A 14,607-nucleotide genomic window follows, 5' to 3' on the forward strand; every position below is an offset into this window, starting at 1 on the left:
GCATTTGGGAGAGAAGGGCCTTGGTCAGAGAGGTGACCATGAACCCGATGATCACTCTGACCGAGTTCCTTTGTGTAGATGGGAGAACCTTCCAGAAAGGCAATCCTCTCTGCAACACTCCACCAATCAGGCCTTTATGGTGGAGTGGCCAGACGGAAGCCACTCCTCCGTAAAATACACATGAAAGCCTGCTTAGAGTTTGCCAAAAGTCACCTAAACTATTTATTTCTGATGAAACCAGGATTGAACTCTTTGACCTGAACACCAAGTGTCACGTCTGGAGGAAACCTGTCACCATCCCTATGGTGAGGCATGGTGGTGGCAGCATCATGCTGTGGGGATGCTTGTCAGCGGCAGAGACTGGGAGACCAATCAGGATCAAGGGAAAGATGAACAGAGTAAAGTACAGGGAGATCCTTGATGAAAATTAGCTTCAGAGTGCTCAGGACCTCAGACTCGGGCAAAGGTTCACCTTCCAACAGGACAGCGATCCTAGGCACACAGCCAAGACAATGTAGGAGTGGCTTCGGGACAAGTCTCTGAATGTTCTTGAGTGGCCCAGCCAGAGCCCGGACTTGATCCTGATCGGAAATCTCTGGAAAGACCTGAAAATGGCTGTGCAGCGACGCTCCCCATCCAACCTGACAGAGCTTGAGAGGATCTGCAGAGAACAATTGGAGAAACTCCACGAATACAGGTGTGCCAAGCTTATAGCATCATACCCAAAAACAATTGAGCCTGTAATTGCTGCCAAAGGTGCTTCAACAAAGTACTGAGTAAAGGGTCTGAATACTTATGTAAATGTCATATTTCATTTTTGTATTTTTTTAATTTGCAAAAATGTCTAAAAACAGTTTTTGCTTTGTCATTATGGGGTATTGTGCGTAGATTGATGAGGAAAAAATGACAATGTACTCTATTTTAGAATAAGCCTGTTATGTAACAAAATGTGAAAAAAGTCAAGGGGTCTGAATACTTTCCGAAGCACCGGAACTCAGCTAAGTTTAAAGCAGGGAGCTCTTCCTCCACATTAGGAACATGCTGACTTCACTATGTCATTCCAGCTGCTGTCTTATCTGAGGAAATGGGCATGTTACTTTAGCTGCATGTTACATTTGTCCTGGCTCTCCCCTACTGCAATGATATCACTAATGAGGCCCGTTTACAAAAATAAACACCAACAAACAGAACAGACACAACAAACACCGTCAACACATACGTCATACATAGCCTACAGTTTCAGCCTACAATGAATCAAAAAGACAAATAAAGACAAATTAATGATAGATTTGTCACTGAGGACAGGTCCCACCAATCTCACACCAGCAGCCTGTATCCCCACTTCTCAAAATAGCAAAGTCAAAAATGTAATCAAAAGGGGAAGAAAAGAAAAAGTACATCCCTGATTATTCCTGCACTTTAGATGGTCTTGTCATGTTAACTTTCGCTGTTGTATATTCCAAATTACATTTCAAGAGCCAACCTGGGATCCCACCATAGCTGCGAGTAATGTTCCCTTTAAACTGCGCACATACCTGGCCGCCCAGTTCCTGGAGCAGCCCTGCACAGAAAAATTGCCAGCGTGTGCAAACGCACACTATTGATCTTCATTAAAATGTATATTTGCTGATATTCTTAGTTAGTGAGTTACTAGCTCAGCTATAGCCTAGTAATTTTGGTCAGGAGTGATTGCTTCCTAAAAGAGCACAAACCGGGTACAGTACACTACCAGTCAAAAGTTTTAGAACACTCTTTCAAGGGGTTTTCTTCATTTTTTTATTATTTTATACATTGTAGAATAATAGTGAAGACATCAAAACTATGAAATAACACATATGGAATCATGTAGTAACCAAAAAAGTAATAAACAAATCAATATATGTTATATATTTGAGATTCTTCAAATAGCCACCCGTTGACTTGATGACAGCTTTGCACACTCTTGGCATTCTCTCATCAAGCTTCACCTATAATGCTTTTCCAACAGTCTTGAAGGAGTTCCCACATAGGCAGCTTTTCCACTCTGCGGTCCAACTCATCCCAATCCATCTCAATTTGGTTGAGTTCGGGGGATTGTGGAAGCCAGGTCATTTGATGCAGCACCTCAAAACTCTCCTCCTTGGTCAAATAGCCGTTACACAGCCTGGAGGTGTGTTGGGTCATGGTCCTGCTGAAAAATAAATAATAATCCCACTAAGCCCAAACCAGATGGAATAGCGTATTGCTGCAGAATGCTGTGGTAGCTATGCTGGTTACGTGTGCCTTGAATTCTAAATTAATCACAGACAGTGTAACCAAAAAAGCACCCCCACACCATAACATCTCCTCCTCCATGCTTTACAGTGGGAAATACACATGTGGAGATCATCCATTCACCCACAACGCTTCTCACAAAGACATGGCGGTAGTGGACTGGTTTTCCAAAGCAACCCAATTCATTCATCTCACCAAGCTACCCTCCGCCAAAGAGACAGCCTGGCTCATGGTGCCGCATGTCTTCCAGGTCCACGGACTCCTAGTGGACATGGTCTCTGACAGGGGTCCTCAGTTCACGTCCCGGTTCTGGAAGGCATTCTGCACGTTCATTGGGTCATCAGCCAGCCTGTCCTCCGGGTTCGACCCCCAGTCCAATGGCCAGTCGGAGCGAGCTAACCAAGACTTGGAAATGACTCTTCGCTGCCTGGTCTCCGCCAACCCCACCACCTGGAGCCAGCAACTAGTGTGGGACGAATACACCCCCAAAACCCTTCCTTGCTCTGCCACAGGTATCTCACCCTTTGAGTGTTTCCTTGGCTATCAGCCCCCGCTCTTCCCTGAGCAAGAGGAAGAGGTTGGCATACCTTTCGACCCAGATGTTTGTCCACCACTGTCGTCGTACCTGGAGGAGAGCCTGGTCGGCCCTTCTCAAGACAACCTCCAGGTATCGACAACAAGCGGACCACCACTGGACTCCGGCTGTCCACCCGGGATCTGCCCCTCCGGATGGAGTTCCGCAAGCTTTTCCCCTGGTTTAATTAACGTCCCTTTCCCCATCTCATTAGCCCCTCTGCTGTTCGTCTTCCATTGCCCTGTACCCTCCTTATGCATCCCACTTTTCCTGTGTCTAAAATCAAACCCATGTCTCACAGCCCTTTGTCTCCTGTTTCCTGACCCTGCCTGCCTTGCCTCACTGCACCTTGCCCCACCACACTGGATTATTGACCTCTGCCTGCCCTGATCCTGAGACTGCCTGCCGTTCTGTACCTTTTGGAATGACATCTACCTGCCCTTGACCTGTCGTTCTAGTAACAAACTTTTGTTACTTCGACACTGACTGCATCTGGGACTTCCCCAAAACGTGATAAAGGCCACCGGGTGGCTAAAGGGTGGCTATTTGAAGAATCTCAAATATTTATATATTTTTGATTTGTTGAACACTATTTTGGTTATTACATATGTGTTATTTCATAGTTTTGATGTCTTCACTATTATTCTACAATGTAGAAAATAGTAAAAATAAAGAAAAACTCTTGAATGAGTAGGTGTTCTAAAACCTTTGACCAGTAGTGTACATATCTTACTGTCGTTGAAAAGCAAGTCAAATAAAGAGCTTTTTTTTTTACCTCAAAGGGACAGTGTCCTATTTCAAGACATGCTTGAATATGCAAATAAGCCTATAGGCAGAATATAGCATTCATTTTTGTATGATTCTCTGTATGCTAATAATAATGATAATGAATACAATTTTGCAAAGGGGTTTCTTGCATCATTATAACACAATAACGCAATTTTCAGTCACCTATTTGGCCAATTGTGTACAGATCATGTCTTATTTCTATAAAGCTATTTGAGCTTTCGGACAAGTAAAAGATCAGTCCTAAAATGATTAACCCTTTTACAGGCAGTTAGTTTCAATGTATGGAATCACTTGGGAGTTTCTGGATTTTGAGTGAACATCTCCTTTATTCACACATCTTCAGTTCTAATTGACCATAAAATGGGCAATTACAAGACTTGGAAAAATTCAATCAGTTGTTTTATAATTTTAGGAACTCTTAAAAAAATATGCTCTACCTGTCACGACATCCGCCGAAGTCGGTCCCTCTCCTTTTTCGGGCGGCGTTCGGCGGTCGGCGTCGCTGGCCTTCTAGCATCACGATCTCCTTTCATTTTCCTTTTGTTTTGTCTTGTCTTCCCACACACCTGGTTCCAATTCCATAATTACATGCTGTGTATTTAACCCTCTGTTTCCCCCATGTCCTTGTCCGGAATTGTTTATTGTAAGTGTTTGTGCACGTTTGTCTGGCGTGCAAAGGACTTTTGTCCCATTGTATATATTTATTGTTTTTGTTCACAGTGATTATATTATTAAACTGCACCATTGTAACAGTCTTTGCTCTCCTGCGCCTGACTTCTCTGCCGCCAGTACGCACTCATTACACTACCAGGCAGTTGAGTTTCCCATTAAAAGAATGCAATTTAGCTAGTGAGTATTGACAATGGAGAAATATTGCTATGGGATTTTTTGTATCAGTACTTACTGTCTGCTTGTTATCTTCAATATCTTTACTATATAATAATATTATTATATGTCATTTAACAGGTATTGCGAGCATATAAACAGTAAAAACATACATTTACATATATTGAAATATTCCAATTTTGACACACAAATGTATCATAATGTTTTTTCTTCTGATATGTAATTGCATTTGTATTTATTATGGAGCCATGACAGCAGCTGCTATTCCTGGTGTCCAGCAAAATTAAGGCAGTTTATACAATTTAAAAAATATTACAATACATTCACAGATTTCACAACACACTGTGTGCCCTCAGGCCCCTACTCCACCACTACCACATATCTACAGTACTAAATTCATGTGTAGTGCATATGTTATCGTGTGTGTGTGTCACGTTCTGACCTTAGTTCCTTTGTTTTTGTCTTTGTTTTAGTTTGGTCAGGGCGTGAGTTGGGGTGGGCAGTCTATGTTTGTTTTTCTATGTCGGTTTTTGAGTTCGGCCTAGTATGGTTCTCAATCAGAGGCAGCTGTCAATTGTTGTCCCTGATTGAGAATCATACTTAGGTAGCCTGGGTTTCACTTTTGGTTTGTGGGTGTTTGTTTCCGTGTGAGTGTTTGGGCCACACGGTACTGTTTCGTTTTGTTCACATCGTTTATTGTTTTGTTCCAATGTTCAGTTTGTTTATTAAAAAGACATGAACACTTACCACGCTGCACCTTGGTCTTCCTCTCTATCTTCAGACGACATCCGTTACAGAAACACCCACCACAAAAAGGACCAAGCAGCGTGGTAACGGGCAGCAGCAGCAGAAGCAGCGATCGCAGGAGACCTGCACCAACTTCCCGTGCTTACCGGAGAGAGAGGGACCCCGGGCAGGCACCGTGTTATGCCATGAGGTGCACGGTGTCCCCAGTGCGTGTGCATAGCCCGGTGTGTTACATCCCAGCTCCTCGTATCGGCCGGGCTAGAGTGGGCATCGAACCAGGTGCCATGAAGCCGGCTCAGCGCATCTGGTCTCCAGTGCGTCACCTCGGGCCGGTGTACATGGCAACAGCCTTACGCATGGTGTCCCCGGTTCGCCAGCACAGCCCAGTGCGGGCTATTCCACCTCGCCGCACTGGCCTGGCTACGGGGAGCATTCAACCAGGTAAGGTTGGGCAGGCTCGGTGCTCGAGACCTTCTGTGCGCCTTCACGGTCTGGTCTATCCGGTGCCACCTCCACGTACTAGCTCTCCGGTGGCAGCCCCCCGCACCAGGCTGTCTCTCCGTCTTCTCCCTACAGATGCTCCCGCCTGTCCAGTGCTGTCAGAGCCTTCCTCCTCTCCACACTGCAGCAGAAGCAGCGATCTCCAGTCTGTCCTGAGCTGCCAGAGTCTCCCGTCTGTCCTGAGCTGCCAGAGTCTCCCGTCTGTCCTGAGCTGCCAGAGCCGCCAGTCTGTCCTGAGCCATCAGTCAGCCAGGAGCTGCCAGAGCCGTCAGTCAGCCAGGAGCTGCCAGAGCCATCAGTCAGCCAGGAGCTGCCAGAGCCGTCTGTCAGCCAGGACCTGCCAGAGCCGTCAGTCAACCAGGAGCTGCCAGAGCCGTCAGTCAGCCAGGAGCTGCCAGAGCCATCAGTCAGCCAGGAGCTGCCAGAGCCGTCAGTCAGCCAGGACCTGCCAGAGCCGTCAGTCAGCCAGGAGCTGGCAGAGCTGCCTGTGACGCCGGCGATGCCAGAATCGCCCTTCACTCCGGCGCTGCCGTGGCGTGGGTCCCCAGTCCAAGGTCGGCGGCAAGGGTCGCCGCTCTAAAGAGGCCATGGAGGCGGGCTAATAGGCGCAAAAAAACTATGGTGAAGTGGGGTCCACGTCCCGCGCCAGAGCCCACCCAGATGCCCACCCAGACCCTCCCCTATAGGTTAAGGTTTTGCGGCCGGAGTCCGCACCTTTGGGGGGGGGGGGGGTACTGTCACGTTCTGACCTCAGTTCCTTTGTTTTTGTCTTTGTTTTAGTATGGTCAGGGCGTGAGTTGGGGTGGGCAGTCTGCTTGATTTTCTGTGTTGGTTTTTGAGTTCGGCCTAGTATGGTTCTCAATCAGAGGCAGCTGTCAATTGTTGTCCCTGATTGAGAATCATACTTAGGTAGCCTGGTTTCCCTTTTGGTTTGTGGGTGTTTGTTTCCGTGTGAGTGTTTGGGCCACACGGTACTGGTCACATCGTTTATTGTTTGTTCCAGTGTTCCGTTTGGTTATTAAAAAGACATGAACACTTACCACGCTGCACCTTGGTTCTCCTCTCTATCTCCAGACGACATCCGTTACAGTGTGTGTTTGTATGCATGGGTCTGTGCCTATGTTTGTGTTGCTTCACAGTCCCCGCTGTTCCATAAGGTGTTTTTTTTATCAGTTTTTAAAAAATCTCATTTTACTGCATTGCTCTATGTAGTACTATGCACCTCCCATAGTTTGTTCCGTACTGGGGACTTGTTGCATGGCTTGTGGGGAAAGCACAGGTGTCCAAGCTGTGTGCCAGTAGTTCATACAGACAGCTTGATGCATTCAACATGTGACTATTAATGTTAGCTCTCTGTGTTGATCCAAGGGCCAGCCGTGCTGCCCTTTTCTGAGACAATTGCAATTTTCCTAAGTCATTTTTTGTGGCACCTGACCACACGACTGGACAGCAGTCAAGGTGTGACAAAACTAGGGCCTGTAAGGACCTGCCTCGTTGATAATGTTGTTAAGAAGGTAGAGCAGTGCTTTATTATCCCCATCTGTTTTTTCAATATGTTTTGATCATGACAGTTTACAATCCAGGATTACATCAGGCAGTTTAGTCATCTCAAGTCGCTCAATTTCCACATGACTTATTACAAGATATAGTTGAGGTTTATGTTTTAGTGAATGATTTGTCCCAAATAAAATGCTTTTAGTTTTAGAAATATTCATGCAAAATCTTTCCTTGCCACCCACTCTGAAACTAACTGCAACTCTTTGTTAAGTGTTGCAGTCATTTCAGTCGCTGTAGTAGCTGATGTGTATAGTGTTGAGTCATCCGCATACATACACACTCTGTCTTTACTCAAAATCAGTGGCATTAGTAAAGATTGAAAAAAGCAAGGGGCCTAAACAGCTACCTTGGGGAATTCCTGAATCTACCTTGAATATTTTTGAGAGGCTTCCATTAAAGAACACCCTCTCTGTTGTTAGACAAGTAACTCTTTATCCACATTATAGCAGGGGGTGTAAAGCCGTAACACACGTTTTTCCAGCAGCAGACTATGATCGACTACATCACTACTGCATTGAAGTCTATCATCAAGACAACCCCACAATCATTGTATCATCAATTTCTCTCAGCCAATCATCAGACATTTGTGTAGGTGCTGTGCTTGTTGAGTGTCCTTCCCTATAAGCATTGTGAAATCATTTTGTTAATTTGTTTACTGTGAAGTAGCATTGTATCTGGTCAAAAAAAAAATAGTATTTGTGCCAGTAAAGGAGACTTTACTCTTCTTGGGTAGCGGAACTACTTTAGCTTCCCTCCAGGCCTGAGGGCACACACTTTTTAGTAGGCTTAAATTGAAGATGTGGCAATATCGTCTGCTGTTACCCTCAGTAATTTTTCATACAGATTGTCAGACTCCGGTGGCTTGTCATTGTTAATAAACAACAACAAAAAATGTCACCTCTTCCACACTGACTTTACGGAATTCAAAAGTATAATTCTTGTCTTTCATAATTTGGTCCGATATACTTGGATGTGTAGTGTCAGCGTTTGTTGCTGGCATGTAATGCCTAAGATTTCTAATATTGCCAATGAAAAAATCCTTGAAGTGGTTGGCAATATCAGTGGATTTTGTGATGTATGAGCCATCTGATTCATGAATGATGGAGCTGAGTTTGCCTTTTTTCCCAAAAATGTTAATTTGAGGTGCTCCAATGCTTTTTACTATCATTCTTTATATCAGTTATATTTGTTTCATAGTATAGTTGTGCAGTTATATGAGGTAATTGAGGTAGCTATGTACTGTACATTTAGGTAGTGTAACGGCTTTCTTACTGGGAAGGAGAGGCGGACCAAAACGCAGCGTGGTTAGAGTTCATGTTAATTTAATAAGGTAACTCAAACATGAACAGGATACAAAACAATAAACGTGAAAACCGAAACAGTCCTGACTGGTGCACAAAACACAAAGACAGGAAACAACCACCCACAAATCCCAACACAAAACAGGCTACCTAAATATGGCTCCCAATCAGAGACAATGACTAACACCTGCCTCTGATTGAGAACAATATCAGGCCAAACATAGAAATAGACAAACCAGACACACAACATAGAATGCCCACCCAGCTCACGTCCTGACCAACACTAAAACAAGGAAAACACAAAAGAACTATGGTCAGAACGTGACAGGTAGTGGTAAAGTGATAGCAGCGTATGTGGTGAGTGTGAAATTGTGGTGTGTATGTGTGTGTGGTGTCAATATGCATGTAGTGTGTGTGTGTGTGTGTGTGTGTGTGTGTGTGTGTGTGTGTGTGTGTGTGTGTGTGTGTGTGTGTGTGTGTGTGTGTGTGTGTGTGTGTGTGTGTGTGTGTGTTGGGGTATCAGTGTAAGTATGTGTGAATGTGTGGGTAGAATCCAGTATGTGTGCATAAAGTCAATAGACTTAGTGTAAAAAAAGGGTAAATGTGGGTAGTCTGGGTAGCCATTTGATTATCTATTTAGCAGTCTGTCTTCTTTAGAAGTCTTATTACAATGGCTTAGAAGGTAAATGCTAAAAATAGAGCCTATTGTGTACCTATGACGCTTTACCCATGCAGGCAAGACATCGGGAAGCTCATGCGGCTGGCAAACAAATATTACACCAGGATTTGTTATATAAAATGTCCATGAAATTTCAAACTATCGTGACAGTATGTGACTATAAAAAGGGATATTTAGTTGGAGAGCAAGTGTGCTACAGTTTTAAATGAAAGGAAGTGAGTGGGATAGTAGGCTATTCTGAGGATTCCACAGGTCTTCAGAAGAACTCGTCTACGAAACACACTCCACATCCATTGCACGTCAACATGAGTCTTTTCTTGTAAGTGTGTGCCAAAAAATGAATGAAATAAAGAAAAATTAAATCCATATTTCAAATAAAAGTGCCTCTTTTATATAATATATGAAACTGCAGGCTTAAGTGAAATCCATTTGCTGCTTCCCTAGTTTTATTCCAAATGTAGGCATATTTGTCTCATATGGAGATATTCATACTGATATTTTGTATGATAATAATTTAATTGTTGTAAATGCAAAAGGGTCATCATCACCACCATTGCAGGCGTGCATAAGGATGTGAATTAGTGAGTGAAAATATCTATATGAGAAGTGTTTTGAATATGTTTAAGTGTCCTCTTAATTGGAGACATATATGTCCTATATGAAGAAACAACATGTTAAACATTTCAACAGGTGTATTTATGAAGAACGATAACAGTTCAGGCATGAGTGACGTTCAGACACGTTGTTTTATAATCATTAAAGTTGAGGCCAGGTTTGACACATAGTAGCCTATTCTTGATTTATGTGTTGTTGATTTTCCATTTTCCAGAGCCTTGAGTTCATCTCATTTGCTTAACACCCCCCTAAACGAAGTTGTTGAACTTTTATAAAACTTAACATTTTCTGAAATTCAATAAGATCCACACGAAGTGATAGTCTCTACAAATGAAACCATTTTTCACTAATCGAACAATATTCAACAAATGAAAGGATCATGAATTCCCTTATCTCAAAGGATGCGCACGACTCTCTAATCGGTGGAAACATTGTCACTTGGAATCATCACTCATACCCAAACGTTACCCACCAGAAGGAAACCCCCCTTACCACCTGACGTCAGATGAACCGTTTAAAAGACAGGTTCGGAGGGGGGACAAGAACAACAGGAGCAGCAGAACTCAAAGAGAAGCCAATCTCAACGATTGTCTGCCCAATTGAACCACCTTTATCCATCCTCTGCCTCCCCCGAGACCCAGAAGAAGATGCTCTCGACGCGTGTCCAGTGCGCCCTAGCACTACTCTCCCTAGCCCTGGCCATCAGCAGCGTCTCTGCCGCTCCGTCCGATGCCAAACTCCGCCAGCTGCTCCAACGGTCACTCATGGCACCTGCAGGCAAACAGGTAAATACCTTCAATCAGACTTTCATTATTAGAATTTGTTCTTAAACAACATATATCTCAGGCTGCAGTGGCCATATTATATGATTTTTTTCTGAGTTTGATGGCACAGCTGTAAACTACAATTTAAGTAGATTTACCTCTAGAGTCTAGCGACTATACCTTCTAGAAATGTACATTTAAGCACATGCGTTGCCATACAGTTAACTCTTTGGTTTTACTGGCAGGCACAGGGAAATGAATTGAGGAAATTAGTATGATGCAGGGAAGCAACCAAGAAATGAAGTATTTTAATTTATTATGGATCCCCATTTAAATGCTGGCAGTCTTCCAGCAAAATTAATGGATTTATACACAATAAAAAAACATTACATTACTTTTCACAACATAGTTGTGTGTGCACAACTAGTAGCCACTACTCTACTACCACATATCTACAACACAAATCCATGTGTATGTGTGTGTATAGTGCGTATGTTATCATATGTGTGTGTATGGATGTCTATGACTGTGTATGTGTCTCTTCACAGTTTATGCTGTTCCATAAGGTGCATATTTATCATTTTTTCAATCTGATCTTTCTGCTTGTGTGAGCTACTTGATGTGTAATAGAGTTCTGTGTAGCTCTATGTAGTATTGTGTGCCTCCAATTGTCTTTTCTAGATTTGGGGACTGTGAAGACACCTCTGGTGGCATGTCTTGTGGGGTTTGCATTGGTGTTTGACATGTGTGCCAGTAGTTTAAACAGACAGCATTCAATAGTCAATACTTTTCACAAAGTAGTGATGAAGTCAATCTCTCCTCTACTTAGAGCCAGGACAGGTTGAAATACCAATATTTCCTCAGCACTTAATAATATGTATCAGAGCAACTAACAAAATATGAATGTATATTGTTCTATATTTTAAATCAACCTTTAAAATGAAAAACGTAAAATAAGAACGAAAGAGGTCTCTGGAATTTGGGGTATGCTGTAGTTAGCTGTCAATTACATAGCATAGTCAGAACATACGGTAGAATGGGTAAAAAAGTACCTAATGTTTATTTAATGAAAAGTGTTCTTCGCCAAAAAATGTACATGATGGGAAAGTAGTTTATACATCTCGGTTTAAGTGATCGATTCATGCGTAACAGCATTGGAAAGGTCATTTTAATAGATTTGAAGACAGCTTAAATAAATTGAAATAATGCAGATTGAATAGCCTACATCTATTTATTCTAGCAACATTCAAACACTGATTTCCTTCCTAAATGGGTATGCTACATTTTTTTTTAAAAGCATGTTGATTTCTTTCTATTTCAGTGGATCTTGTTGCTAAAATGTGAAATTTTCTGTCTCCACAAAACAGAAAAAATAACTATTTCATCTTATTTCATCTATTTTCAGGAGCTTGCCAGGAATACACTCGTAGAGCTACTCTCAGAGCTCGCACACGTAGAGAACGAGGCGATTGAATTGGATGACATGTCTCATGGCGTGGAGCAGGAGGATGTGGATCTCGAGCTGGAGCGTGCACCCGGCCCAGTACTGGCTCCACGTGAACGCAAGGCTGGATGCAAGAACTTCTTCTGGAAAACCTTTACATCGTGTTAATTAATCTACACCCGGGCCCTTTACTGTGTGTCTACAACTAATTTATTTTGTTTCAATCACTCATTGCTGAATCCAATGCACCATGGCCTAACCCTCCTCTTCAAAAAAATTAAATAAACACTGTTAAAACTTTAACAATCATTCTGATGTTATCGCTCATTTCGATTTTTTTCCGAAAAGAAACACAAGAAAGAATGTTCTACAAATGTATGCAATTCTGCTTTGACTGTGATTTATGTATTTTGGCAGACTATTTTTAATTGTTTGTTTGAATAAAATCTGTGTTTCAGAACCAATGAGTTGATTCATATATTGTTATTTTGCTCGTCTTTTAATAAAAAATAAAAAATAAATAAATTCATTAATAGCCTATTCCTATGACATGCTAGCACACTTCTCTCCAGGATAAGCATGCTTGTTTCCTCCATTTGGAATGATGTTACAGGGTATAGTTTTGGTTACAGGTTATAGTTTTATTTTAGGCGGTAATCTATTGTTGGATAAACTGACTTTGTTGTGTTGTGGTGTGCCATAAGAAGTTTACATTTATGAAGGGTAGGCATAATGTAAACATTGACCTGACGAACCTCCAGCAGCAACAACACCTTCCTAATATTGAGTTGCACCCTGGCACTTTTGCCCTCAGAACAGCCTCAATTAATTGGGGCATGGACTCTACAAAATGTCAAAAGCCCTCCACAGGGATGCTGGCCCACGTTAACTCCAATGCTTCCCACAGTTGTGTCAAGTTGCCTGGATGTCCTTTGGGTGGAAGACCATTCTTGATACACACGGGAAACTTTTGAGCGTGAAAAACCCAGCAGCGTTGCAGTTCTTGACACACTCAAACCGATGCGCCTAGTACCTAATGACATCAAATCAAATCAAATTGTATTTGTCACATGTGCCGAATACAACAATGAAATGCTTACTTACAAGCCCTTAACCAACAATGCAGTTTTAAGAAAAATACCTAAAAATGTTTTTAAATAAAGTAACAAATAATTAAAGAGCAGCAGTAAAATAACAATAGCGAGGCTATATACAGGGGTTATCGGTACAGAGTCAATGTGCAGGGGCACTGGTTAGTCAAGGGATTTAGGTTATCTGTACATGTAGGTAGAACTTTTAAAGTAACTTTGCATAGATAATAACAGAGAGTAGCAGCAGCGTAAAAGATGGGGGGGGGGCAATGCAAATAGTCTGGGTAGCCATTTAATTAGATGTTCAGTAGTCTTATGGCTTGGCGGTAGAAGCTGTTTAGAAGCCTCTTGGACCTAGACTTGGCGCTCCGGCACCGCTTGCCATGCGGTAGCAGAGAGAACAGTCTATGTATGACTAGGGTGGCTGGAGTCCTTGACAATTTTTAAGGCCTTCCTCTGACACCACCTGGTATAGAGGTTCTAGAAAGCAGGAAGCTTGGCCACATTCAAAGGCACTGAAATCTTTTGCCTTGTCCATTCACCTTGTCTCAAGGTTTAGAAACCGTTTTTAACCTGTCTCCTCCCCTTCATCATCACTGATTGAAGTGGATTTAACACGACATCAATAAGGGATCATAGCTTTCACTTGGATTCACCTGCTCAGTCTATGCCATGGAAAGAGCAGGTGTTCTTAATGTTTTGTATACTCAAAAACAAAATCACGTTTTTTTTCAACAACGATGTTGAAGTAAATTGTTCAAGTAAAATGGTCAAGTAAATGTTGACAAACAGCACAGAATAGCATGTTAACTAAATAAGTTTCCAAAAAAATGCATTCCACAGTTCACAAGTTAAACACACCATGTTTCCAAATAGAAACAGTTGGTGCATATATTGTGACAACATTTTGTGACATTTTTGGTATTTGGCAAGTTTTTCTCCAGCTCTTATGGACACTTAAGTTCTGCTAGGAGCAGTAAGAACCTGTCCTGTGTGTGTGTGTTTATTTTATATTTAACCAGGCAAGTCAGTTATGAACTAATTCTTATTTTCAATGACAGCTTAGGAACAGTGTGTGTGTGTGTGTGTGTGTGTGTGTGTGTGTGTGTGTGTGTGTGTGTGTGTGTGTGTGTGTGTGTGTGTGTGTGTGTGTGTGTGTGTGTGTGTGTGTGTGTGTGTGTGTGTGTGTGTGTGTGTGTGTGTGTGCATCTGCTGGAATGTGTACGTGTGTGTGTGTGTGTGTGTGTGTGTGTTAAATGCCACCTCGAAAGTGTGTGTGCATCTGCATGTGTTTGTGAAAAATACGTTTCTAAAATGTAAAATGTGTGTGCACACATATCTACATGCACATGTGTGCCCGTGTGTATGTCCTCTGCATGTGTGTAGACTCCACACTGACTCTTCAGAATGTGCGGGAGGAGGAGAATCACCAGGATGCTTGATGAG

At 42.6% G+C, this 14,607-nt stretch overlaps 1 protein-coding gene across 1 annotated transcript; it reads left to right on the plus strand.

Annotated features, from left to right (window-relative positions):
- The first annotated feature begins 10,410 nt into the window (after nucleotides 1-10,410).
- On the plus strand, nucleotides 10,411-12,530 carry LOC109864721 (somatostatin-1A-like). The gene is made up of 2 exons (XM_020452614.2): nucleotides 10,411-10,647; nucleotides 12,032-12,530. Exons 1-2 carry the CDS (start codon nucleotides 10,510-10,512, stop codon nucleotides 12,236-12,238), a joined length of 345 nt encoding a protein of 114 aa, XP_020308203.1. The 5' UTR covers nucleotides 10,411-10,509; the 3' UTR covers nucleotides 12,239-12,530.
- Nucleotides 12,531-14,607: the final 2,077 nt, after the last annotated feature.

Source organism: Oncorhynchus kisutch, linkage group LG19, assembly GCF_002021735.2.
Source record: "Oncorhynchus kisutch isolate 150728-3 linkage group LG19, Okis_V2, whole genome shotgun sequence".
Classification (NCBI taxonomy): domain Eukaryota; kingdom Metazoa; phylum Chordata; class Actinopteri; order Salmoniformes; family Salmonidae; genus Oncorhynchus; species Oncorhynchus kisutch.

Coding starts and splice junctions, on each gene's coding strand:
- LOC109864721 (XM_020452614.2), top strand. CDS start 10,510: ATGCTCTCGACGCGTGTCCAGTGCGCCCTAGCACTACTCTCCCTAGCC. Junction 10,648..12,031: donor TGGCACCTGCAGGCAAACAG/GTAAATACCTTC, acceptor ATCTATTTTCAG/GAGCTTGCCAGGAATACACT.